General features: G+C 32.2%; 3 protein-coding genes across 4 annotated transcripts in view; 2 read left to right on the top strand and 1 right to left on the bottom strand.

The window, feature by feature from the left end:
* Positions 1 to 22,328, bottom strand: part of LOC129942315 (ATP-dependent helicase brm) — a 27,487-nt gene extending 5,159 nt beyond the window's left edge. Inside the window, exons 1-2 of one of the 2 annotated variants that reach the window (XM_056051186.1) lie at positions 21,205 to 22,328; positions 21,057 to 21,139 (exon numbers count right to left, since the gene is read on the bottom strand). In XM_056051186.1, coding sequence (XP_055907161.1) covers positions 21,057 to 21,139; positions 21,205 to 22,042 — 921 coding nt within the window. In that variant the 5' untranslated portion in view covers positions 22,043 to 22,328. Of the gene's footprint in view, positions 1 to 8,718; positions 8,902 to 21,056; positions 21,140 to 21,204 lie in introns of those variants that run through there. The other variant, XM_056051187.1, reaches the window with a different exon arrangement.
* On the top strand, positions 420 to 8,805 carry LOC129942316 (uncharacterized). The gene is made up of 3 exons (XM_056051188.1): positions 420 to 1,032; positions 1,104 to 1,207; positions 8,286 to 8,805. Exons 1-3 carry the CDS (start codon positions 550 to 552, stop codon positions 8,554 to 8,556), a joined length of 858 nt encoding a protein of 285 aa, XP_055907163.1. The 5' UTR covers positions 420 to 549; the 3' UTR covers positions 8,557 to 8,805.
* Positions 9,101 to 20,829, top strand: LOC129942317 (uncharacterized). Its single transcript, XM_056051189.1, has 3 exons — positions 9,101 to 9,796; positions 20,315 to 20,418; positions 20,476 to 20,829. Exons 1-3 carry the CDS (start codon positions 9,332 to 9,334, stop codon positions 20,744 to 20,746), a joined length of 840 nt encoding a protein of 279 aa, XP_055907164.1. The 5' UTR covers positions 9,101 to 9,331; the 3' UTR covers positions 20,747 to 20,829.
* Positions 22,329 to 26,632: the final 4,304 nt, after the last annotated feature.

Below are 26,632 nucleotides of genomic sequence, written 5' to 3'. Positions count from 1 at the left end.
AAATAGTATCTAAAAATCAAACATGGAGCTCAAAATGAATGCAACGAGGATGACTTACAGGGTGGTCTCCTTTGTTAACGTTGTTCACATGTAAAATATGACTTAACGTACTAAAAGTTTTCATCATTAATTTTCCTAATCTATTTTCTATTTGTTTTGAAACTATCTTGTATTTGTTTGTGGATAAGATTACAAAATAGACCAAAAAGTTCAGTCTCAATCTTTTTTGAGAGACAGACAACTCGAGAAAAGCTTTTTATTAACGAACATAAAGTAATTAATACAATTAATTCAAATTATATGCAAATTTGAACTTAGCTTCGGAACACGTTTTAGCTAAAGGAGTTGAGAACCTCGAACAGACCAGCCACAGACAGACATTGCTGTGGAGTATTTCTCTCCTTGTCTATTATCAATCTTTTTTGTTTTTATGAATCATGAAATTTTAATTTATGTAAAGACAATAAGCCAACAAGACAACAACATTATAAAAGCAATTGTCATGAATTATTAAGGAGTTAGTCTTGGGTTTCTCTTGAAGCAAGCAAAATGTCTGTCCAGCAACAACAAAGTGCAAATAATATCGATGAGCTCTTTCAATTTATCAAACCGCTGGCAATTAAAGCTGGCGAAATGCTCTTAGAAGGCTACAATAGCACCAAAAATGTTTCAATTAAATCAGATTTTTATGATGTTGTCACTGAATATGATAATAAAATAGAAAACTTCTTAATGGAACAAATATCAGCAGTATACCCAAGTCATAAGTTTGTTGCTGAGGAGGAGTCTTCAAAGAATAATGCAACTGCGTCATTGACAAATGCACCAACATGGATAATTGATCCAATTGATGGAACATCAAACTTTATAAAAATGCTACCTCACACTTGTGTGTCTATTGGCTTGGCTATAAATAAAGAAATCGTCTTGGGTATTGTGAGCAATCCGGTTTTAAATAATTTGTATTGGGCGGTAAAAGGAAAAGGTGCATTTAGAAATGGAGAGAAGATAAGTGTTAGCGATTGTCAACAAGTAAGTTACAATTATTATTGTGGTATGATATAATTTTAATTTTATTAATTAATTGTTTTCTTTTTTTTTAGTTGAAAGATGCGAATATAGCCTATGAAGTGTCTTTATTGCATGCATTAGATCTGAGAGATAAGAACATCAAGAGAATGTATCATTTAGGATCGGCAGCCAGAAGGTAAACAAGTAATTTTAAATAAGCTATATTATATTAGTTGTGTAAAGTAGGTTAAACACAATATCGCTTGTAGTAGGTCCAAAATATACATTCTCGTTAGATGGTGGAAAGTTTTAAATGGTCTTGCCACCACAGAAACAAAAAACCACAAATAATGCAACCGCAAACTTGAAGCAAATAATAAACATTATTTGTGTATTATTAGAAGTGATAAGATAAAAAGTAATCAAAATAACAAAAATTAGTATTTTAACAATTTATATAATTATGTACATATCAATTAATATATATAGGGCACACTTAAGCTAGATCTAGACAAACTTTTATAAATTCTTATCCAAAATTCCATAAAGAAGGAATATAATTTTATACTCGATATCAACAGTATAAACTTTGAACTCCAGCATTTTGTTTGGACTATGAATGCATCTGATCTTCATTTTTATATAACTGTGAAATATTTTTGGTGTTGAGTATTTTGTTTGACTTTTCCTTAGAAATGTTAAGCTTATCGTAATGTCGGGCCTTAGAGAAAAAAAATAACTTTGCTTATAGTATCGCGGAATTTAATTTGGGATATGTGTTAGCTTATCTTTCTTTTCATTCTTATTCATCTCATCAAACAAAATTCTGGCTAAATTTGGGTTGTTTTTATTTTGCAAAAATACCAAAAGTACGACCATTGTGACCCATATAAATAAAAAAACCGTGTGGAATTTAATGCTTCAAAAACCCAATGCTTTCTTATATCGTTAAAGCGAGATAAACCCTCTTTGCCTCTATCTATGAGTGGCACTTGCTTCAACGAAACGGAAAATCTCGCCATTCTCGGAATGTGCATTAGCAACCACCTTTTGTGTAGCGGCCGCCAAAAATGCCGCAAGATGTCTAGGTTTTTTGAGACGTTGCAAGAAATTTGTCTTTCCGTCTGATCTGGCTATAATCTACAAAGCCTATATACAGTGGTGGACATTGGAAAGAGTACAAGTATTTTTCTATCTTCAATTCTTTATTACTTGCAATTAACGGTTCATTTTTATGTTCTTACTATGATTACCTTACATAGTAATACAAATGTGTAAATGATTGAAAAGTAAAATACCGTTTTGCGAAAAATGAAGTTTCTTTGTAATTTGCGTTGTTTTTAGCTGGACATAAATTTAGCCCGTTTTGCAATCAAAGAGTGTATTTTTCGTTTTTGTGTTTAACTAAAAAGAAAATAATAATTTTTGAGGTAATTAAATATTCCTTTAATGATCTATATTTAAAAAAAAAATTAAAAAAATTGTGATCAAAGGAAAAAATAAGTCTGATCTTAAAAAAGAAGTCAAAACGGCGGACGGTAACAGACATGTCTAAGTTGTAAGAATGCTCCAGGAAGCTGGTTTATAATGCCCTTCTTCATTTCAAAAAGTTTGGAGTGATTGAAAATGTTAAACAAAACCCCCGGGCCAGAAGGACAACTACAAATGAAGATATAATTATTTAAAGGTTATCGACCAAGGATTCGTTTAAGAGTTCCAGTGCCATTCGAAGCGAACTTTTAACGAACTATGGAGTAAATGTTTCCCCAAGGACCATAAAACACCGAAAAAAATGCGTTGCTCAGAGAAAACAGCTTGTATCAAAAAAAAATCTGAAATCTAGGTTACAGCTCACTTAGACAAACCAATTAGTTTTTGGAAAAACGTGTACTGGAGCGATGAATCGAAAATCTGCCGGTTCGGATCGGATGAGAAAAAATAGAGAATATAATCCAAGGTACACCATTAAGACGGTGAAACACGGTGGAGGCAACGTTATGATCTGTGCTGCTTTTTCATGGCACGGCGTTGGCCCCATCGTAAAAATTGACACCGCAATGGACCAGCACGTGTACAGAGATATCCTGTTGATATCCTTCATGCACGACAACGACGTTAAACACACTTCAAAGTTAGTGAAGTGTGCCTTAGAGGTGAATAAAATCGACGTTTTGAAGTGGCCAGCACAATCACCCGATCTTAACCCGATCGAAAATTTGTGGAATGATGTTGAACACCACATTGGGGAAAAAAAAATAACAACCTATTTAACATAATTGTGGCAGGAGATTCAAAATGCTTGGTATGCAATTGCAAAGTCACGATGTGAGGCTTTGGTTGAAAGTTTGCCCAGAAGAATTGCTTCTGTACTGCAAAATAAAGGCTTCCCTACCAAATACTAAGAAAAACATAGAATTGATAAACGTAAGTAAAATTTTATCAAGAAACTGTTGATTGTGCTAAATTCGTATCCATGCGAAAAATTGATGTTTCTATATTCCATACTTTTTTCTTCTTACAGATGTTAAACATATTTGATGAAGTACTATGAAAACATAGGATAAATTCTTGTTCACCACTGTACGTCCGAAACTTGAATATAACTTTCATTTCTGGGCTGGTGCTTCAGTAACTTATTTAAGCCTCTTGAACAGTATTCAAAGAAGAGCTGTTAAAATGATTGGTGACATTAACATCATCAACTCAATTATCTCACTCGAACATCGAAGCAAAGTTTCTTGTCTCACCCCTTTTTACCGTTGTTTTAACTATGAACTATGCTCTAGTGAAATAGCCAATTGCATTCCTCCCCTTAAACAATTTAACCGTAATACCCGCGCTTCTAGGAATGCCCATCAGTTAACCTTTGAAGCCACATTCGGCCGTACTATGTACAGAGATTCATTTTTTAGCCGTACTACGCAAATGTGGAACGCCATTCATAAGGCATATAAAACCCTTTTAGAGTTCCGTTATCATAAAAAAAAAAATATCTGTTAAAACTGGTTTTCGTTTTTATGGGAGAAAGATTCAACAATTTTTATTGGTTCACTACAATTAACCAAAGACTTACTTCTAGCAAACAAATACTTGAATAGCTTTTCTTATTAGACCGTTCTTCCCTCATCAATTAGTATGATGGCAAAATGGCTAGCTATGTCAACAACAACTGAGTTTGGACAACTTTCCGAATTTCAACAGTGCTGTACAACGAAGCTCCAGCACAAAACGTAGCCAAAGCATTCATTTTTTGACCCACGTTTTAAGTTATTAAAACAACTTTTTTAAACACCAAAACTATTAGTTATTATTAAAAACTACATTGGAAATATATAAAGCATTTCAAAACCAGAGTGCTCCAGGAGACCGAAGTTTGGAGACCGAAGTTTTTAAGTAATTACATTAAAAAGTACCGAAAATAGTGTTTTCAGGACTGCCCTGAAGAGTTTTTAGTTTACAGCATAGGTTTAGAAACAAGAAACCGATTGGCTTTTAATGCCTGTACATTACATTAAGTTCCGGGTAGGTAAGGTTAGGTTGAAGTAGGTGTCAAAGTTGGAATAAGACACACTTAGGTCAATTGTTGGCCCATTATGATACCACATAAATATTAAGAATTCACATAAATCTCCTTAGCTCAAAAGAACTAATTAAAATTCCATACGAACCCGATAAACTTTCTGCATTCATGTAGTGCTGCTTAAAAAGAATATCTGAACTTAACAGTATGTCCGCAATTAAGCTCAAAAATAAACTGATGAGCATTCCTAAAAGTACGGGTGTTACAGTCTAATTTTGTCAGGTTATTAATGCACTTGCCTTGTCAGGCATAAACAATTTAAGTGCAAAAATTTGAGTAATTATTCATTGTGTAGTACCCGTGGCATGATGGTTAGTGCGTTGGACTGTCATGCCAGAGGTCTTGATTCGATCCCTGCCTTTTTTATCTAGTTTTTTTTTTTTGCACGGGTACTGCCTCCTTCGAGGAATTGACAAAGAGTAATTCTTGTCATGAAAAGTGCTTTCTCAAATTGGCCATTCGGATTCGTCTTACAACAGTAGGTTCGCTCCATCCCACACAACAGTACTTGCAAACAAGAATAGTTGAGAGTTGTAAGTCACTAGGTTCTAGTTCTCAGTGGACTGCTGCGCCAATTTTATTTATTGTGTAATGTTGACGTCATTGAGACAACAGGTAGGTCCAAGTGCTGAATATATCGCTGCTTCAGAGGACCGAAGCAAACGATCCAAATCAGTCAACTTCACAATGTTCTCGAGAATTGGGCATTGCTCAACTCAAATTAAAACGTGTTTTGCGTAACGATCTTTAGCCATACATACAAGATCAAGTTGATTCCAGAACTGAACGATGAACCTTTAAAAGCCATGTTCGTTCTCCGATTGGGCAAGTTGTCAAGTCCTTATTGGAAAACCATATAATTTAAAAAAGAGTGAGAGTAGTAGATAAAGTTTATGGCATTAAAAGGCCTTCAGGAGGGAGTTAATGACTAAGGCAATATTCTTTTTTGGAGGTTATTCTCTATTTGTATGTAAAACTTCCATTATTTAAGTAAAACTACTGAATTAAATAACTAATATCAGACGATACAAGCATTAAAATGGACTGCTAAATTGATAAGAATGAAAGGTTGGCAAAACTAAATGACCTTTAGGACGTCATGAAAAACCTTCGCGGCAGGCAATAGTTAAACTGATGGAAAAATATTATGAAAAGTTAGTGATATAAAGAATTATTACCGAGTTTTTCGCTTTGGAACCATATGGAAGCTAAGGTCTGTTTTAATGTCCTACAATCGATTCAAGACCTTAAACATAGAAGTTGTGAAGTTATCAGGGATATACTATACTGCCATACACTGGTTCTAGAAAAATGTATGCAAATTCAAAGGTGCCGTAACAGAGGCGGCTATTAGACTTAATTTGTTTTTTATTTATTATGGCTTACTTTCGTTTTTACATTCATACTTTTGATTCCTCTTAACAAAATACTTATGTTTTTAAATATAAAAATTGAAGCCAGTGCAATCAATCTCTGCTCACTATTCTTAAAAATTGTGATTTTACTATAAAAATTGATAATTTCTATTCCTACATTATTATAAACAATCATTAATATAAATTTACATTGATGAATGACTTCCAATTAATCACATTCCATAGAATATAATAAATTAGTATTCATAGCTCACTGTGTTGTACTTCCCATACAACTTATTAAAATTAATGTAAACTATTTATATTTATTTTTTACAGCTGCGGTTAAAAAAATAGCACCTCAAAGGATCTCTAACTTTATGAAGTAAAAGAACTGAATTTTTACTTCAAATGCAATAAAAACCTCCAGTTCTATCAACTTTGGTTTTAAGCTTTTAAATAGTGATACAAAAAATATATTACACGTTTAATGTTCAATTTCCTTAGATATTTATGATAAGTTCCGAGCAATAGATTTTGTGCCAACCTTCTGGCTTACTCCTTTCACAGTCCAAATTTTAATGAACTCAAGGAGCACAGGTTCATTTATTTATACTAATTCTGAACGACATTTCATACAAATATTATTCAATGATCGTACGATCATTTTGAAAGTAATCATATAAATTATACACCAATTTGTAAGATCTCAACTATACCAAAGCTTTTCGAAAAAATAATTTCCGACAAGATATTCTTCGTTGTGCGTGAGAACGGTTTTATAAAAGGAAGGTCTACTTCAACAAATCTTACAATTTTTGTCAATTATGTTCTATCAAACTTTGAGAAAAACTTCTAAACAGATACTATCTTTACGGACTTTGCTAAAGCCTTTGACAGAGTAAGCTACAAGCTTCTTCTTCATAAACTTGGATGTCTAGGATTTCACTCGAACCTCCTTAAGTGGATAGAATCTTATTTAACAGATGGAGTGAAGATTGTAAAAATTGAGAATTCTTTTTCAGACTATATTCATGTTCCTTCAGGAGTTCCGAAAGGTAGCCACATCGGCTCTCTGTTATTCCTTTTATTTATTAATGATATTTCTGAGATTTTTACAAATTCTCAGTGCCTTTTATACGCTGGTGACTTAAAGCTTTATAGAAAAATAGATACTTGTCAAGACTGTATCCTTCTTCAAGACGATTTTTCTAGACTCGCCGAATGGTGTGAATTTAATTCTCTGCATTTGAACGTATCGAAATGCCAAGTTCTTTCCTGCTCCACGAAAAAAGATATCATTCATTTTAGCTACGGTTTGCAAGATGAAACTCTGCAACGAGTCGTTCAAAAAAAAAATCTAGGTGTTATCCTGGTTGATAAATTAACATTTAAATCGCACATTGATTTTTCAGTAAGTAAATCGAACTCTATGCTAGGGTTCATAAAAAGAAATGCCCGTGAATTTTCAGACATTTTTACGTTACGCAGTCTTTTTTTCGTCGATCTAAGAGTATTGTTCTGTGGTTTTGAACCCATATTATTTAACGGCAGTAGTTAGAATCGAGAAAGTGCAAAAAAGGTTTACAAGGTTTGCTATCACCAAACTTAATTGGAATTTAAAAATGCCCAGTTACAGTAGTCGATGTTTATTAATTGGGATTAATACTCTCGAGCTTCGCAGGAAGTTCTTTTCAATTATGTTTGTTCGGGACATTCTCACATCTCGAATCGAATGCTCATTTCTGTTATATATATATGTCTAGTTCCCAAGACATTTTCAAAATTATAAGTAGACAAAATAATAACGTATTCGTCTATCAAATTGAAAATAACATCTTTTTTAATTAATTAATATTGAGATCTATTTCGTTAAATTTTTAAATGTCTTTTATTTTCTATAACAGTTTGACAGCTTCTTTGCATAGAAGCAGCTCACAAACAGTTGATATCTAACAACAGCAATCAATAGGCACCACTTAAAAATGTTATACCAGAGTTCTTTATTGGATTGGACAGATAAAAACCCAAAAGACCCAACTTCAACGGCATCTCCTCAGATGCATTAGGAAACAAGATATAATTTGTTGTTATGAGCAAAATATTTCCAAATAATTTTACTAGATCTTCCATATTTATAATAATTTTCGATGAGTATTTGAGTTTGGAATTTGGATACGAATGCCCACGAACCTCATCAACCATACAACACAAAACATTTATACCCCAAAAACATTTTAATGGTTAAAATTCTTTCCAGTTCTATTTTATTGACCGCAACTGTTTGTTAAAAAATATAAAACTAACACAATAATATTCTTTTTATTCTCATATTTCAGAATGTTATCATATGGAAGTGTTGTTGAGAGCCTCTGCTATGTAGCAAGTGGAAATTTAGATGCATATCACATCGAAGACATGTATCCATGGGATTGTGCTGCCGGTTACTTGTTAATTCGTGAAGCTGGAGGTGTTGTCTACCATCCGTACGGTGGTGATTTTCAAATTATGAAACCAGATTTAGTTTGTGCTGGCACCGAGAGTTTGTGTCAGGAAATTATTGATCTTATCAAAAAAGCAGATCAATCTAAATCATGTGGTGGAAATTAAACAATAAAACAACAACAAACAAATACAAAACAAACAAACACACAACAAACAATATTTTCCTTTACATGTAGTTAAGTACTTTTTGCCTAAATGGCGCGTATAATGATTTAATGAATTTATGATAAGGTGTTAACAAATATTTTCTTTTATTTAATTTGTTACCTGAGAAATCAGAAGATCTGAGGTCGACTTCATTTAGTGTTATAAAATCTCTCAACAAAATATAAAATAAATTGAAAAATAATTAAATTGTTGGTGTTTTGTAAATATCTATTATATTTCTAACATATAGGTACATATGCCAATGATAAGCTGTTTGAGAAAACTTAAACATTTACTAACTATCGTCTGTCTTTTATAAACTGCCTGCATTAGAATCAACAAGTAATTCACACAATTTACAAAGGTACACTCTTGCTATATACAGTTAGACTGCTCATTAATTTTTATTGTAGCTTTTTTCAGTATGTTTTCTTTTAGTTTTTGTTCATGTCTATCTCTAAAGGATAGAGAACACAATTCAAATGTATTTTATCTCTTTTTGACATAGACAGAGAAACGTTTAATCGATTTGGTTTTGTTATCTTCGAAGTTCTTGATAAAAATGTTCAATAGAGAGCTTTAAAGTTTACTATTCGCCTCACTCCACCTCAATTGCATTTATTTATAAAAAGTTTAATTAAATTAATTTTCAGCAGTGTACACACCGCTGCTGACTTGAAAATACCTTTGATCGAAAAATATTTGTTTGCCTTTTACTCAATAAAAGATCACTATGGAAGCTAATTTAGAAAAATACCATAATGTGGTTGTTGATTTGGTTAAAAAATGTGGTGTTATATTTCGTGAGGGCTACAACCAGAACAAAGCTGAATTTGTAACGAAATCAAGTTTCTATGATCTTGTAACAGTTTATGATAAACAAATCGAAGATATTCTTGTTGAGGGAATCAAGAAAGAATTCCCAGAAAGTAAATTTATTGGTGAAGAAGATTCGGCTGTGAATAAAATTGAACCTGAATTGACGGATGAGCCAACTTGGATAATTGATCCAATCGATGGGACGACTAATTTCATAAGAAGAATACCGCTGTGTTGTATTTCGGTTGGATTGAGTATTAAGAAGGATTTGGTGCTGGGAATTGTTTATGATCCAATTAATGATGAGATGTACAGTGCATATAAGGGGAATGGAGCTTATCTGAATGGCAAAAAGATAAGTGTGAGCAATCGAAAAGCGGTAAGTGTGATATGTTGAATTTTTTAAGTTACTAAGCAAGATGCATTTATTTTCAGTTGAGTTAGTTTAGATTTAACCTTAATTTAAGACGTCAAGATAAGAAAGAGGAATTTCACTTTTATTCTTCTTTTCACACGATGTTTTTTTTTAAGGAAAGTTCGAAAGAATGCCTTTATTTTTTTAAACAACCAGAATATCACAAATAACTTTATTAAGGCTACTTTGTCTGACAATCTTATCTTTGTTTTCTATTTAAATGTTTGGGTTCAGTTGTTTTTTTAATGCCAAATCAATATTAAGATAAATAATTTATTTCTGATCAGATAAAATTTAAACACTTGAAATTTTTCAAACATCACATCGGAAGCATGAATGTGAAAAAATGGTTCAAATTGTTTTGTTTGCATGCGATGAATATAGATTTGGACTAAGAGGAATGCGACCTAAAAACCGGTCGTGCCTTTTCTTCCTAAGGTATTGTTTTCTAGAAGCTTTGGAGTCTCTGAAGTTCTATTAGAAACACGAGAATGATTCAATTCAAGCGCGTAAGAGGAGATACGAGCTAGAGTAATCATTGATGAAAGATTATCCATTGTGACCACACTATTCCCAAAAATGATTAAACTCCAGAAAAGTTTTTTCTTGCTTCCTTTTAGAAACTTTATTTTGTAAGTAGAATTTTAGAACCTTTTCGAAAAGTAACAAAATTAGATAAATATTAAGCATTACGTTGTGTTAGGTTTAAAAGTTGAAACTACTTTCCTAATTACGGGCCACAGGTAATTTATTAAGTGTTGATCAGTTGACGGGAGAGTCAGTTCATAACAGAAATCTTATTGTACCTTCATTGTCTTAGTAACGCATTATAAATCTTGGAAAAGCTCAAGAAACAAGTAACATGCTTAACCATTTAATTGATATATCCCACTACACCCTTATATACAAATCATCACTATACTATAAGAGTAGAGACATTGGGCCTTACTAATAATCAAACGCTAATGTCGACTATTAGTTAACTGGAAGGTTAAAACAAAGTGCTGAGTTTTAATAAAGTGGTACCAAAAAACAATTTAACCCTCTCACTTACTAGTCTCAAGATTTTCCTTGAATCTATTACAAAATCTACTACAAATAAGAACAAAAATTGCTTGAACTGTCAGAACTGTCAAAGATCAATTTTTTGTTATTATGCAAAAGCAAAAATATAAATACAAGTTTTGAAAAATGAGTTCAATTGACGAAGGCCTGTTTCTAGATTTTGAAATAATCGCAGAAACTTCTTCATCTCGTAGAGTGAAAATGTACAAAGAAAGGATAGATCCATTTACGAAATATGATGAAAATGAATTCTTTGGTCACTACAGGTGGGTTTTGGTTTATTAGTTCCCTTCTTATTATTTGAAATTATTTTCAAGTCTTTATCGTATCTAAAGATTCACTAAACAAAATGCCAGATTCATCATCGAAGCTGTGAGCGACGATTTAGCCTCCCGATCAAATCGAGGGGGAGCACTTTCCCCTGAGCTCATTGTTCTGGTCTCGTTACGATACCTGGGCAAAGGATCGTACCAAAGTGATACCGGTAGTTGTCTCATACATACGTCACGTCCTTTTTTTCCAATCCCACTTAATTTCATTTTTATAAGGTGATCTTCATAACATTTCTCAACAATCTGTGAGCAATTGCGTGAGAAAGTTTGTTACAGCACTGGCTTCAAAAAAAAGAACATTTATCAGGTTTTCAACAGACACTCGAAGCCTTCAAAGAATGAAGCAAGATTTTTTTAGCATTGCTAGGTTCCCTCAGTGCATTGCAGACTGCACCCACATTAAAATTAAAAACCCAGGTGGCGAGTTCGGTTCTCGCCATAGATGCCGAAAGAATTTCTATTCAATTAATGTTCAGGTAGGTGTTCATTTTTCTGAAAAAAGTCTTTCAAAAAATGATTTTGTACCTACAGGTTGTTTGTGACGCGCATGGCAAAATTCTAGACATAGTTGCTAGATGGAGAGGATCAGCTCATGATTCAAGAATATGGCGTGAATCTGCTATAGCAAACCATTTGCAAAATGTAGATTTAAGGGGAGGAACAAAAGTAGAAACTGTCAAAGTTCAGTATTGCCGTGTTCTTTTTAACATCAAGTATTTTAGTACTTGTATTATATTCAAGTACGACAATTGATTTGAAGTGTCGAAGTGACTTTTAAATTAAATTTTAATTTATAACACCATCTTTTTCACAAGGAAATATAGTTCTTAAATATATAAAACGGAATCAACAAATTAGCCACGTATTTAAAGTAAAATCAACGATCGTAATACTATAACGCACTAAATATTTAAGCAAACATTACATAAGCTCTCCAAAGCCCTTTTTTAGTATTATATTCGATCATTTGAAATATATAAATTACATTCTGCAGTGTTAACCCCAAATACGAAAATAAGCGAATACAATTATGTCAAATGATGCGTTTATAATTGCGTTTCGTTGCTTTTTGTTCAGTTTCAGTAGGAATGAAAAAAAGAGTATACAACATGGGTAACTTCTCCTTTTGACTGTCCCGAGAGCTTCTTTCCGATTCGCAAGATGGAGTATAAAATTTGTCTGGTGTCGTTGTCAGTTTGGAAGAAAATGTTTCAACGTTACACTTTTGCAATGATACTAGACTAATTGCATCGAATCGTGAATACCCCTAATAAATAAAGTACTTCTAAATTAAGTACTTCATTTTTACTTTAAGCCTAGAACGCAGATCGTGCTAAATTTTAGCTCCCATACAAAATTCTTTACCTACATTTTTGAGATAATTTTGTATGAAAGCTATAATTTAGCGTGATCTGCGTACTAGGCTTTAGAACAAAAATCTGAAAGTGGCATAACCTTATTTTGAAAAATTGGCTTATTTTGTCTCTCATATTTTTGTCTTAGGGAAATACATTATTTTAAACATAGTTTTATATTCTTGAATAACTAATTTTTGCAAAAAAAATATAACTTTACTATTTTCAAAGCTTATGTGCTTGTTTTAGTCGATTCAAACCCAATTACAAAAAGTGGGATACACCACTTTTGCATTCACAGCCTCAAATATACCATTACCAATGGAAATCGACCAGATAACTTGAGATAAGATTTAAGTATTAAATACAAATTTACGTACCATAAAACAGCACTTAGGCAACACTTTTTTTTAATGCTCGACTTTAAACATGGATTTCCGTGTATTAAATTTTGACGTTTTGCTAACGACTAAACTGGATATTAAATTCGTTATTGGTATGTGAATTTTCTAAAGTCTTGAGATTTTCTTTTAACCTTAACACTAAATTTGATTATTAGTAAGGCCCATTGTGATTCACAGTTTGTTGGGATTTATCTTTTAATTAGGGACGGACATATTCACGGGAACCAAACCCGAAATCTTTAATCTTTTGGCAATATTTTTTTATTCTTTAGTGTAAATTTTGTCCGGCTTTTTACGTTGCGATGATTAATCCTAAATATTGTTCTTCCAAAGACTTTACACCGGCGACTAGCAGTCATATTTAATTATTTTTTTTTACTTTAGTAGTGAGAAAACAGTTATGTCCTAGTTCTTCTCATTGATGTGGAGGACAAAACCTTTTACTTCGGAGTCATGTCTAACTATTTTCTTTATATTTTACAACATTTGAAATACATTTTAAGTGTTTCTTAAATGTTTCCTTTCAATATTTTTTATTTAGACCCTATTCAAAGTAACGTCGACCATGGAAACATAAAGAGCACTAATATAAATAAAGGCTTAGACTCTCAAATAAATTCCTCAAACCTTTACACAGATTTTAACCCCAATAAAAATTAGTTCTATGGACAAATGGACGGAATACAGGCTCACAATACAAAATATCATGTATCAGTCTAAACGGAAGAGCGGGTGAGCTTCGGTATCTTTCATTTAATTCTTCACTAGAAGGATCAGTAAGGCTTTACAGTGTCTTCAAAGCATATTTACCATATTTATTCGTGTCCCGTGACATTGTAACAGCGAATTAAATGAAAGAGTATAAAAATTTAACAATTTATTATGTATAGCAAATCAATGGGAAAATGTCTGGGTTTAATTGAAACTGGAAGCACCACATGTTGCAAATCCTTAATAAATAACTTTTTGGCGTTTAAAGACATTGTTACTTTACGCAGTATGTTTAAAATGTGTTTAAGAATACCTGGAAGTATTTACTTATGAGTAGAGATATATATAAACAAGCTTTGGATTTTCCTTGAGCTTGAAATTGTAAAATCTTAAATATTCAAAGTATCAAAAAATGAATCATATTATTTTAACTAAACACTTTTTAAGAGCATTTAATTAATTTTTGTAACCGTTTTGACATGCATTTTTTTCTTTTGGAATGATGACGCCCATGTTCCAAATTTCGATCGAAAGTGAATTGAATCACTCTTCAATTTCACGTGAAATGAAATTGCATGTTCTTTAATTCGATCGATTTCGAAAACTTCGAACTGTCAGAACTGAAGGATCATCTATTTTTATTTTTTTTTTCTGAAGTAAAATTTTTGCTGTTTTGAAGATGGATGCAATATTATTGAAAATTTTAAGTAAAAACAATTCAAGAGAAAAAATAAAAGCATACAATCAAGACTCATGCTGGAAGTCTCTCAGACTTCGATGTACAAGGCAATTATTTGATTTCTTGTGGATTTAGTGGCCGTCAGTTAACATTATCTGTCGATCGGTTCCTGATGGTTTTTGATCTAAGAATGCTTCGTTTAGTTTCACCAATTCAAGTTCTTATCGAACCGCAATTGTCAAACAAATCAAATATAATGGATTTACCTGACACAATGTAAATGTGTAAAAATTATGTAGAATTATTCTGATAAATAAAGTTAATTCTTGATTTTCCTTTTAAGCTTTTATTATAATTTTAGATTAAGCAAAGAAGATTTTTAATATGTTCTAAGGAAAATAGAGCCTTTTATAATGCCTTCATCGAATCCTTCAATTCAAAAACTTGCTGCAACCCTCCAATTCCTAGCAGAATGAACGTATCAAAGATCAATTCACAGAAATAAAAAATGTGATTTGAATGCGATCAAAAAATGGGACAAACCGAAATACAGAATATCCATTTGAATGTTCGAAATTAGGAATTGTGGAACACCCAAACTAACTTTCGCAAAGTGTATTCTCAATAAGTGAAATGCAGAACATGACCATAAGACTAAATATTTAAGGATCAAAGAAATGAATAGGACTGCAATTTATTTGGAAGCGTGTCGAAATACTGGGGTGGAATCGGCTAAGGTGATTGTTGATAAATGACAATCAAAATGATCAAATTTGGTCTACATAAGGTGATAGTCAAATTGATACCTAAAAAGCTATCACAAAAAAATGTGATAGTCGTTTTCAAACAAATTTGTTTATTCCGAATAGAGCTACCAGACGCTTTCACAAACGACTGGAAAATTTTCTCAGTTCACTTTGTTTCTTTTAAAAAACACATTAAACACATTCCTGTGACCTACAAAGCTTACGACATTCGAAGAAAAGTAAGAATTTTATACAAAATCACCCAATTTGAGACTTTTATTTAGATATTTTATAAGAATCAATTTAAAATTTCACTAAGGCAACAACGAATTTTGACAATTTGAATCTGAAATTGTTCAATCGAATTGAATTGAGTTGAATCATTTTACGTAGACGGAATGAAAATGATAGTCAATTTGATTATCAAAAAATTGATAGTCAACAATCACCTTAGCCGATTCCACCCCTGTTTTTTCAGAGTTCTATGTGATCAAAATTCTATATTCTACCTGTATCATTAGTCTTTAAAATCTGCATTTTCAAAACACGGCAAACTTATTTTATTTCTGTTTAAACTATCTGTGTGAAAAATCCAACACTTCATTCAATATACTGTTTTCTTTTTAATTAGAACACATTTTATACCAGATATTAATAATAACCAACATGCATATAAATACTTTTATACAAATTTACAAAAACACTAGCTCTAAAATTAATTTACAACACGATCTAGCAAATCTCGATTTATCTTTAAAACTTGGTTTTTAAAATGTTTAGAATTCAGGCACTTCTTTCCTTTTCTATAATTCTCACTCAGCGTACATTTATTATTGAGTTTGAAGGACTAAGATCTCGGTTTTATAAAACAAATTTCTAATGAAAAATGTATTAATTTCATAGCACCTGGGGTGGAATAGGCTAAGGTGATATTTGATAAATGAAAGTCAAAATAATCGAATTTGATCTATGTATGTATGTAAGGTGATAGCCAAATTGATACCTAAAAAGCTGTCGTTTCTTAATAGAGCTACCAGACGTTTACACAAACGAATGTAAAATTTGCTTGTATACCTATTTCCGTCAAGAAATAACATTCTTGTGACCGGCAAAGCTTACGACGTTCAAAAAAACACAAGAAAAGTAAGAATGTTATTAAAATACAGTCAATTTGATACTTTTATTTTGATATTTTATAGAAATCATTTTAAAATTTCACCATAGCAACAATGAATTGTGACAATTCTAATCTGAAAGTGTTCAATAAAATTGAATTGAGTTGGAATCATTTTAAACTCCGTCGCAATGAAAATGATAGTCAAATTTGGCAATCAAAAGTATGATAATCAATTTTCACCTTAGCCGATTCCACCCCTGGTAGAATTTTGACTTGCTTTGCTATCAATAAATAATATTGAATGTTTCTTGGCAGGTTTGATTTTTCGGAAACTATTTTGCCATTCATTTCAGTTCATTCATTTTCGATTTAAATTAATTTCTTTTTTGGTTTTGAAGCCGTTGGGATGATCAGTCGATTTCAACCTGTTTTGTTTCGATGTTGTTTTCGTTGTTGGCTACACCTTTAGCGTTGTTGTCAATGGAATATAAGGTTTCACAAATTATGTTGATGTCTGCTAGTTAATAAGTTAAACAAGTCGCGAAGTTGAAATAGTCTTGGAGTGTGGGTGTGTCAAATGTGAATTGAAACTTATCTTTTCCGTTTTTCAACAGCAAAATATTACCAAATGAATATTTTGTCTTCCAGAAAGGACATATTTTCCAAACAGACGCTTTATCTTCGTTAAAAGCACAAATTGTCTACTTGCTTAATAATCTTAATTATTAAAATCACGAAAATAATGAAATATGAAATTTATTTTTAAAAAATTTCTCAAACGTCAAGTGGTAAAATTATTACTAAACAAAATAATAAAGTTCGAATAAATCGAAATTCAATCTCAGACGGAGACCTAAATCGAGTTCTAACTATAAAGAACTTAATAAAAAAAATGAATAAGAATTAAATGGAGTTCTAATGTTTTGATAAAACTAGTTTTAGAGATTAGAACATTTTCAAGAAATGCAGAATTTTGTCATACAGAATTTTGACCATGCAACATTTTATTCAAATCCAATACAGTTTTCATATTTTAGTTTTGACAAATTCTAAATAAACATTATGCCAGGAGTCAAAATGGAAAAGAAAAATCATTTTTTTAATACTTGCCACAAAATTTTTGAACATCTATCAAACAAAGTTTTTGGGTTAACGTTTTGTATACTGAAAGCAATATGAACAAAAGGGTCCTATTGAGAATTCGCAAGGTATACGAACAATTTTTTGAAAAGTAAAAGAAAAAATCCTATAATTTTATAAGGTTAATACATTTCCTATTTAAATTAGTTTTCATTTTTGGTTTAAATGTCGTTGGGATGTTCTTTTTGTTAGTCGATTTTAACATGTTTTCCGTTTTATAACAACAAAATAATACCAAATGAGCATGTTCTTGTCTTCGTCTGCTTGCTTAATTATTATCTTATTATAATCTCGAAAATAATGAAATATCAAAAATTCTGGTGTTATCTAAAAGTTACCTAAACTGCAAGTCGATAAATTATTAATAAAAAAATTAATTCTAATTTCCTGGGCCCCCAATTTGCACGGTCTAACAAATCAAAATTCAATCTCAGACTGACATCTAAATCAGAGTTCCAACTCATGAGAACTTGATGAAAAAATAAGTAAGAACTCAATACAGTTATAATTTGATAAAGCTAGTTTTAAATACTATAACTTTGTTTAGTAATTTGCCATACAAAATTCGAAACACCGAATTTTGTCACACACAATTTTAAACATACATTTTATTTAAACTCCATAATTTGTTAATATTTAAGTTTTGACCAATTCTAAATAAACATTTTGATTAGAGACAAAATGGAAAAGAAATCAATTTTTCATACTTAGCACCACATTTTTGTCCCTAAGAGGGTCCTGTTGACAATTTACAAGGTATACGAATATTTTTTTTTTGGAAAATAAAAGAAAAAATCATATAATTCTGTAATTTTGAAATTAGTTTATGAACTAGTATAATATTTAACTTTATCTATAAATGTTAATTAACAACTGTTCATTAATGACATATTCCTGAACTAAGTAATACAACAGAGATACTGTCAATTTTATGAGAAAATAAAATGTTATTTATGCCATCAAAATATATTCTCTCCTAACACATAAAGTATAAACTCTAATAGAAAAATCTGCGCCAAGTTAAACAATTGTTTTTCTGAATCTTATCCTCTCTACAATGGATTCCCTCAAGGTTCTTCTTTAACACTCGTGTTATTCCTAATTGCTTTCGACGACTTCAGTGCTATTATGGCTAAATATTCGCAACTTGACCATTGTACATACGCCGATGAAGGCGTATATATCATGTGTAAGCACAATAACCTCGCAGAACATCAAGCTCTGTTTTCAAATGTTCTAGCAGATATTTCAACATGGTCTGTTACTTCGGGCGCTAAATTATCATTAGATAAATGCAAAACTTTGCATATATGTCGTAAAACATCTTGTAATGGAGTTTCTTTTAACTTTAATAATATCAGTATAGAAAATGTAACCAACCTAAGTATTTGAGGTATTATTTTCAAAAATAAATTCAATTTAGAACCACTGAACTTAAAAAGAGCTTATCTATCCAGTAAAAAATCATTTGCACATATAAATACTTTATGTAATGTAACAAGATCTTTAGTCTTAAATAAGATAGATTATGGTTTATCAATCTACGAAAACTCTCCTAAAACTACAATAAACTACATCAAGTCTTCTTACCACCAAGCTGCACGCATAAGTTTATATGCTTTCCCAACCACCCCAATACGTAACAAAAGCTGAACTTCCCCTAGTAGAAGAGCGTATTCTTGAAACCAGAGCTAAACTCCATGTGAAATTTGTGATCAGCCGAGGCTCAATTATTGATGAAGACGTCAAAACGCTTGATAAATCAAAGTATCTTAAACGTATCCCTTCAGCAATTTCTACCGCTATAACAATTGCCAAATCTATGGAACTTTCAGTTATTAAACAAGAAAAATACAATCCAGGATGCCCACCATGTTGCATCAAGATTCCCTTTTATCATGGTCATGACTGAACACAACAAAAATCACACTTCCTCATACATCTACTGATACTTATTCAAAGATACTACTGATGCCCTATGGTCCAAAAATTGGAAAATAATTTGTACAGACGGTTCCAAAGCCCAATACAGCAAATCGTTTGCTTCAACCTACGAAGATTGTTTCCTTCTGTCCATTGGAATTCTGGACAATACTGTCTGTATTCCCCGCTGAAGCTACGGCGATTTGGGATTTGTTTGGCAGTTCTACTCGCTATACGAAATCCCATAATGAGCAAAATAAGACACCATCTCATTAAGTCTGCCAACAAACTAAAACTAATGTGAGTTCCCGGTCACGCTGGGATTTTTTCGTAACGAACAAGCTGATAAAGCAGCACATGCTGCTCATGTTTCCCCTGTGAAATCTGTGTTACACTGACAAAACGTGACTTTTTACGTGAAGTCAATCGTAAAATCAAAGCACATAGACTTAATGACTGTCAGAAATACCAGCATTTCTACAGTTCCATCAACATTAATAAATCTAAACCAAGCTACCCAACCTCAACTTCAAGACAGATGAACAACACCTTCTAAAAAAGAAAGCCCTCCAACTAGTACAGGCTGCAAATACTTAACTTCGAACATTTTTTATACTATTTACTTTTTACATTCTTTAGTTAAAAAAAAAAATACACAAGCTTAGTTTTTATAGTCAGAAGCCTCAGCAGCTAAGTCTCTTAACAATATGTATTAACTTGTTAATTTTAATTTATAGTTAATAAATTTTAATAATAATAATAAATACTATTAATATGAACATTTATACAATGTATAGCATCTTTAGAAAAATAATTTAAGTGAGCTATATCGTTATTTTCTAAAGAAAAGTTAAAGACCAGAACAACATACAATATTTTGAGGTTAGGAATTTTGAAATACAATATTACGATCCGCTTCCACTTAGGTTAAGTCATATTAATTTATCAAACTAGTTCTCATTTAAATTTGATGAACTATTTTACTAATATTTTTACTTCTTCTATTTCAGATTAACGACTCAATTATTGTTTATGAAATCTCAATGATCCACTCCAAAAGAGTACGGGACAAAAATGTTAAGAGATTAACAAAATTGGGTTCAAATTCTTCAGGGTGAGTAAAATAATGAAATTCTTTTAAAAAACTTTAAAACATTTTAATTCTTCGCAGAATTCGAACTTTTGGAAGTGCTGCTCTATCTTTATGTTACGTAGCCAAAGGAATAGTTGATGCTTTCCATGTTGAAGATCTACAACCATGGGATGTTGCAGCTGGAGCTGTTATATTACGTGAAGCTGGTGGTGTTATTATTAAAAGTGATGGTTCCGAATTTGATGTAATGAAACCCTATTTGACTTCCGCTTGTTCAACAGAACTTTTAGCAGATGTAACTGCACTAATTAAGCAAGCCAATGAGATCACAGAATATACTGTTGAGTGATATAAATTTATTCAAATATACTCAAAAAATATAAAGATTTGTTAAAAAATGTATTAAATAAAAAGAAAATTTAATTAAAATTACTATTGGGTATAAGTCAAGTGCCAATTAAATGTGAAGATAAACAAAAGCTATTTGGGTCAGTTTTCTGATCCACTTAAAATAATTTTCTGCACTCCACCTGCTTAAAACTATGCCCTCAAGTTGACCAACTCTTAAAACTGATTTGACTATTCTGGAATGAACCCCCATTCCACTCCTTGTACTTCATTTAAATTTAAAAATTGATAACTTTTGAAGGTTTACTTACATTTGATGGCATTGCATGCGATTGATAGCCCATTGGAGACATTGATGGTCCTTGTGGAGCCATTTGCATTCCCATGTGAGGACCTTAAATAAAATGACTGAAATATTAACAACTTTTCCATATAAACACCTTTTTTAGTAAAACTTACTCATTCCTTGATGATGTGGTGGCATATGGTGTGATTGTGGCGGTTGGCCAGGGGGACCATTCATGTGCGATGGTGGACCCTGATTTCCTTGTTGAATATGAGAGCCTGAAGGTCCATGTGGGGAGGGTCCATGGGGAGAAGGCCCATGAGGGGATGGGCCATGTGGAGAGGGACCGTGTGAGGAAGGACCATGACCTAGACCCGGACCATGGGAGCCGGATGGATGTGGGGCCGAAGGCAGCCCATGTGAGTTGGGAGCATGTGAAACCGGTGGGCCATGGGAGTTCGGTGGATGTGAACCGGGAGGCCCGTGCGAGGTTGGAGGATGAGATCCGGGAGGACCATGAGCGCCGGCTGGTCCATGCTGAGCCGACGGGCCGTGCTGGACGTGTTGGCCAGGTGGGGGACCGTGTTGGCCTTGTGGCCCATGCGGGCCTCCGGGAGGACCGTGTTGGTTGTGTGGATGCGAATGGGGTCCACCATATGGAGCGCCAGGGTGGGGAACCGGCGGACCGTGATGCGGAGGTTGACCGTGTTGGCCGGGTGGCGGAATATGCGGCCCTCCCGGTGGACCATGTTGTGGTGGGCCGTGCGGTCCTGACGACGGAGGTCCGTGCTGTCCACCTGATGGCGGTCCATGTTGGGGCGGACCATGTTGTGGCGGTCCGTGCGGAGGCGGGCCAATAGGCGGGCACTGCTGTTGACCCGGAGGCCCTTGCTGATGTGGATATGGACTATGTGGCGATGGGGAGGGTGCTGGACTCTGTGATGGCGGTCCCATGGGACTGGGAGCTTGAGGTGGAGGCATTGGGCTATTTGCCGGCGAGGGCGAAGCCATTTTCTGTCGAAGGTGCTGCACAATCGATTCGACTTTTCTCAATTAGACAAAAACACACTCATTCACTAGCAGTCAGTGAGCGACTTCACTTCTTACACATTTTAAACCGAAATAAAATGCACTAAAAGACTTGAGTTGTTCTTTAAACGATAATTAAATGCTAAGAAAATGTTTGAGGATAAATTTTATGGAATTATTTATGTAAAATTTGATGATTTTGTGTAGTTTTTTGATAAATTTTTAGAGAAAATTTTATTGAGAAAGACGCGATGAAAACTTTAATGGCCGCCGCCTCTATTATGCATAAAGACTTTACATTTTGTATTTTCGATGTTGGTACTGTAAAGCATTGCCAGATGTGAAGAGAAAATGCAAACAAATTTTAAGGCTCTACTACACCAATTGGAAACTTTAACAATAAGTTAACAACGTTTTGTTTGCATGGTTCAGTAATCAAATCAAATTGTGATAGTTTTTAAACTCTCAGATGAAAATGTAAACCTGGAGATATGTCATTTTGACGTCTTATCATATAATCTCGCTGGAATTTTTTGAACACTCAGGGATGGGGGAACTGAGGCAGAAAAGTTTTATTAAGAAAGTTTAAATGAGAGAGAAATAAAATACTGGACAGATATACAATGATGAATACAAAAATTGATCTGCATGTGAGCATTGTAAATATATTTTGTATAATACTATTATGAACGAACGAAGTGACATCTGAGAGGCGTCGAGATGATTAAATTTGATCCATTTTTTTCCTATCCCTCAATAGTTGTGGAGAGTTGAGATTCAATAATAAATAATAATAATTAAAGAATAGAAAATAGAGGAGAACATATATAAATGTAGTAGAAGATAGAGGAAGACAATAAAAACAACCTTTTGTCATTATATGGGTGCAAGTGTTGCATTATGTGTGCAAGTGAATATGATGAATAGGAACGAACGACGCGATATCTGAGAGGAGATAATTGATATCTTTTTTTAAACCCCTCAATAGTTGTGGAGAGTGGAGAATGAGAGAAAATTCAACAATAATTAAGAAATAGAAAATAGAGAAGAACATATGTAAATATAGCAGGAGATCGAGGGAGACAATAGAAACAAAAAAACACTCTATATGAAGATATATATCCTTCGTACGTATCACCCTCCAAAACCCATTTGTTTCCATTGTTGTATTTGTAATGTGTTTTCACGCATAAATAGAATGACGTACTAAGTTTTTAGGGGAAGTTTAATCAAATTAGAGGAGCAATCACAGGCATACTTAAATAAGTTTATGAGTCCGATTTTTGGTTTAGCTTTTAGTCAAACCAATATGGCTACTGAGGATTTATATCTTTACTAGAGTGATTTTGATTTATACATATCTTTATTAGAGTGTTTTTGATAGAAACTACCTTTTGTCGTTATATGTGTGTGAGCGCGCCTTAACATTTATGTAAGTGCATATAATGCTTCAAGAGAAATGATTTTACGGTTTCGATGTGAATAGAAAAAGAAACAAATAAAAAAACGCAGAAAAAAGTACTTCTTTTTGCGGTTAGTGGTGAAAAAAATTAGTACTTTTTTTAAATTAATTACCAAATGATAAAATTATCCTCACAACAGATACATACAAGGTATTATTTTAAAGAAAAACATATTTTAAAATATCGGTAATCAATTTTATCAAGATAATATTATTAGGATTTTTAATTTTTTATGTTTTAATTTACGCCCTAAGATTTGTAGAAATTTATAGTAAGATAATGACTGATTTAATAATATGCCATCATAAGTTGTGGTATCTTTCGTCTTAAATGGGCTTGACTGGTAAAAAGTTACAGAAATACTGAAATATTTTTGCAATAAAGTAACTTTATTCGAAACTGCTTTATATTTAATCTTAAAAATTAGTCTAAAAGAACACATCAAAACTTAATTTTATGATATTAATTAGTTCATAAGCCATGAATATATAATTGCGCAATTAACAATTGAATATGTGAGAGATACATTCAAAATAACTCAAAACTATACTTTGTTGCTCATTTCCCCCAAATTGCAATTTTTTAGTTAAGTCAGTTTCATTCTAAGGGTAGTATAAAAGGTATAGAAAAGGTATAAAGACTGAAACTGACTTAAGTCAAAAATTGCAATTTGGGGGAAATGAGCAATAAAGTATAGTTTTGAGTTATTTTGAATGTATCTCTCACATATTCAATTGTTAATTGCGCAATTATATATTCATGGCTTATGAACAAATTAATATCATAAAATTAAGATTTGATGAAGGCTTTTAAGTAAAATAAAATATGTTTTCAATACTTAAAGCAGGAAGCACCTCTGTCATATTTCTATACTTTTTTTAACCATGTTTTGCAAGTTACATATTTGTTCTTTGCCAATTTGAATAATTTGTAAAATAAAACTGTGCGAATTTCAGCTCTTGTGTTTGAAAATTATTTTACATGTGTTTTTTTATTAAAACAAATATTGTTATTTTTAATAATACTTTATTATGTGAAACATTTACTTTCTCCATTAAACGTATTACTGCTTAAGAAAATTAAACAAATGCACTCCTCTCATTTTTTCTTTAGGAATTTTCTCCTCATTCTTAAATCTCCACCAAGTACTTTGATAGACGCAGCGCCCTCAACAGTTGTGGAGATGAAATACAAAATTACAATGATGTGAGCACCTTAACTTATTACCAAGGTTAATAATTTGAAAGTTGATTTTCGTTGAAGTCTTCGATTAAAAGACTATTATAGGTTACTCGTACACCATGCAAAATAGTTTTCAGCAACTTTAATTTGCAAAGAAACTTGAGTTTTTTGCCGTTACCAATTAGAGAACTTCAAGAAATTGCTTTGCTCATTACCTATTGTATGTGAACTAGAATAGTTTATTATGAAGAGGATCGGCTTCTATAAAATAAATACAAACATTGAATATATTTGTTTATACAATTTTCTTAAAATTACGCAGTTCATAAATAGGAAAACATGGCCGAAAATGGTAAATCCTTATAGTAAAAGTTAATTGGCAACTTATCCAGAAACAATAAAGAAAGGAAAGTGTAGTTAAGGATTTGTTTTCTTAAATTATTGTATAAGACAGACTGAGATAGTAAGATAATTGTTAGATAATGATAAAAGTTTGTGTAGGCAGCCAAAACTATGTACTTGGCTCGTTGATTTCCCACAAAAACTGGAGCCGAACCTCGTTGGCTCGGGGTAGTTAAAAATTCAAATTAATCGACAGAGCCACCTCACCTACCACACACGGTTGTTCTTGGATCAGCTAGGTTTTATTTAAATCTTTGGCTCTGTCGTACCGTTTAATCATTTCGTATTTTCAATTTTTCCTTAAATATTATGTTTTTTCGTTTTTATGCTGGCAAAAGCGCTGTTGTCGTTGTAATCTATTTCTTATGACTTTTGAAGTCGAATTTTTTGTTCGTTTAGTTTGGAATCGTTGCGTTTTAATTTTTTAGTTTTCACAAACATTTAAAAGCAAATACGAATATCTTAAAGCAAAACATTTATAACGTTGAAATAAAGCCTAGTAAACTGTTAACACATATATTTTCTCTTCATTTTGAAATCATCAAACTACTGAAACCTTAACACATCCTCACATGAGACTTTTTCCTGTTATATTCCCTGTCATTCTTAACTCTCGACCAATAATTTTGACTCAACCAGCGCCCTCGGTAGCTGCTCTAAATCAGACAAATGAATCATCAATAACAGTATTTTGAAAATATACCTATATGCAATATAAAGAAAGAGCATCCATTTATATAGGCATTTCCCCAGAATCTTTCATTTTCAGCAATTGAAATTTTAATTTTTTTATTTTGAGGCACATCTATAAACAAACATTTTCTTGGTTGTTTATCATCTAAATAACAAGAAAATACTTGCGTGATTCATTTTGAAACATCGTTAATAAATATCTTCAGTTCTGTGCAGTGCAGTGGATATGTGTGAATTCAATGAAAAACCCTCATTTCAAACAAAAATTTGATTTTGTACTGTCGTATAAACTTTGAAATTTAAAAATTTCGATCAACGGCTTTTTTTTACTATTGATTATTCGTAAAATTATCATTCACAATCATTTATTTTTTTGTAAGATCTTATCGATAGGTGTGCCGCTAAAAAAATCACATATTCTATACCAATCACGTTTTCAATTTTAAACTTTAAAATGACATTATTTATTTTTAAATAGAGGCACATGATCCAATTAAATTTTAATTGATTTATTGATTGATAGAGAATAATTTAAGCCTATAAAATACTACCAGAATCGATCGTTGAGAAAGTTATATAGAGAAAAAGATCAGATTTTAATATTTGTAAAAACGGAGGTACTCTAATTTAATTGCTTTGTACTATTTTTTAAATGGTAGCACACCTTTCTTTCGAGGTTTTTCTATCAGTGTATATTATAAATAATTATAAATTAATGATGTTAAATTGTTTCAAAGGTCGTTGAAATGTTTTTTGTTTCTAAAACTTAATAAAGTTGCATCTGGTACGCTTGAAATTTGCAATATTTAAGCCTATTTTTTACTAATTTTAA

The sequence above is a fragment of the Eupeodes corollae genome, chromosome 1, assembly GCF_945859685.1.
Source record: "Eupeodes corollae chromosome 1, idEupCoro1.1, whole genome shotgun sequence".
In the NCBI taxonomy this organism is placed as follows: domain Eukaryota; kingdom Metazoa; phylum Arthropoda; class Insecta; order Diptera; family Syrphidae; genus Eupeodes; species Eupeodes corollae.
The sequence above is the reverse complement of the archived record's forward strand: the minus strand, read 5'-3'. Positions and strand labels throughout refer to the sequence as shown.

Coding starts and splice junctions, on each gene's coding strand:
- LOC129942316 (XM_056051188.1), top strand. CDS start 550: ATGTCTGTCCAGCAACAACAAAGTGCAAATAATATCGATGAGCTCTTT. Junction 1,033..1,103: donor GTGTTAGCGATTGTCAACAA/GTAAGTTACAAT, acceptor CTTTTTTTTTAG/TTGAAAGATGCGAATATAGC. Junction 1,208..8,285: donor TTAGGATCGGCAGCCAGAAG/GTAAACAAGTAA, acceptor CTCATATTTCAG/AATGTTATCATATGGAAGTG.
- LOC129942317 (XM_056051189.1), top strand. CDS start 9,332: ATGGAAGCTAATTTAGAAAAATACCATAATGTGGTTGTTGATTTGGTT. Junction 9,797..20,314: donor GTGTGAGCAATCGAAAAGCG/GTAAGTGTGATA, acceptor CTTCTATTTCAG/ATTAACGACTCAATTATTGT. Junction 20,419..20,475: donor TTGGGTTCAAATTCTTCAGG/GTGAGTAAAATA, acceptor AATTCTTCGCAG/AATTCGAACTTTTGGAAGTG.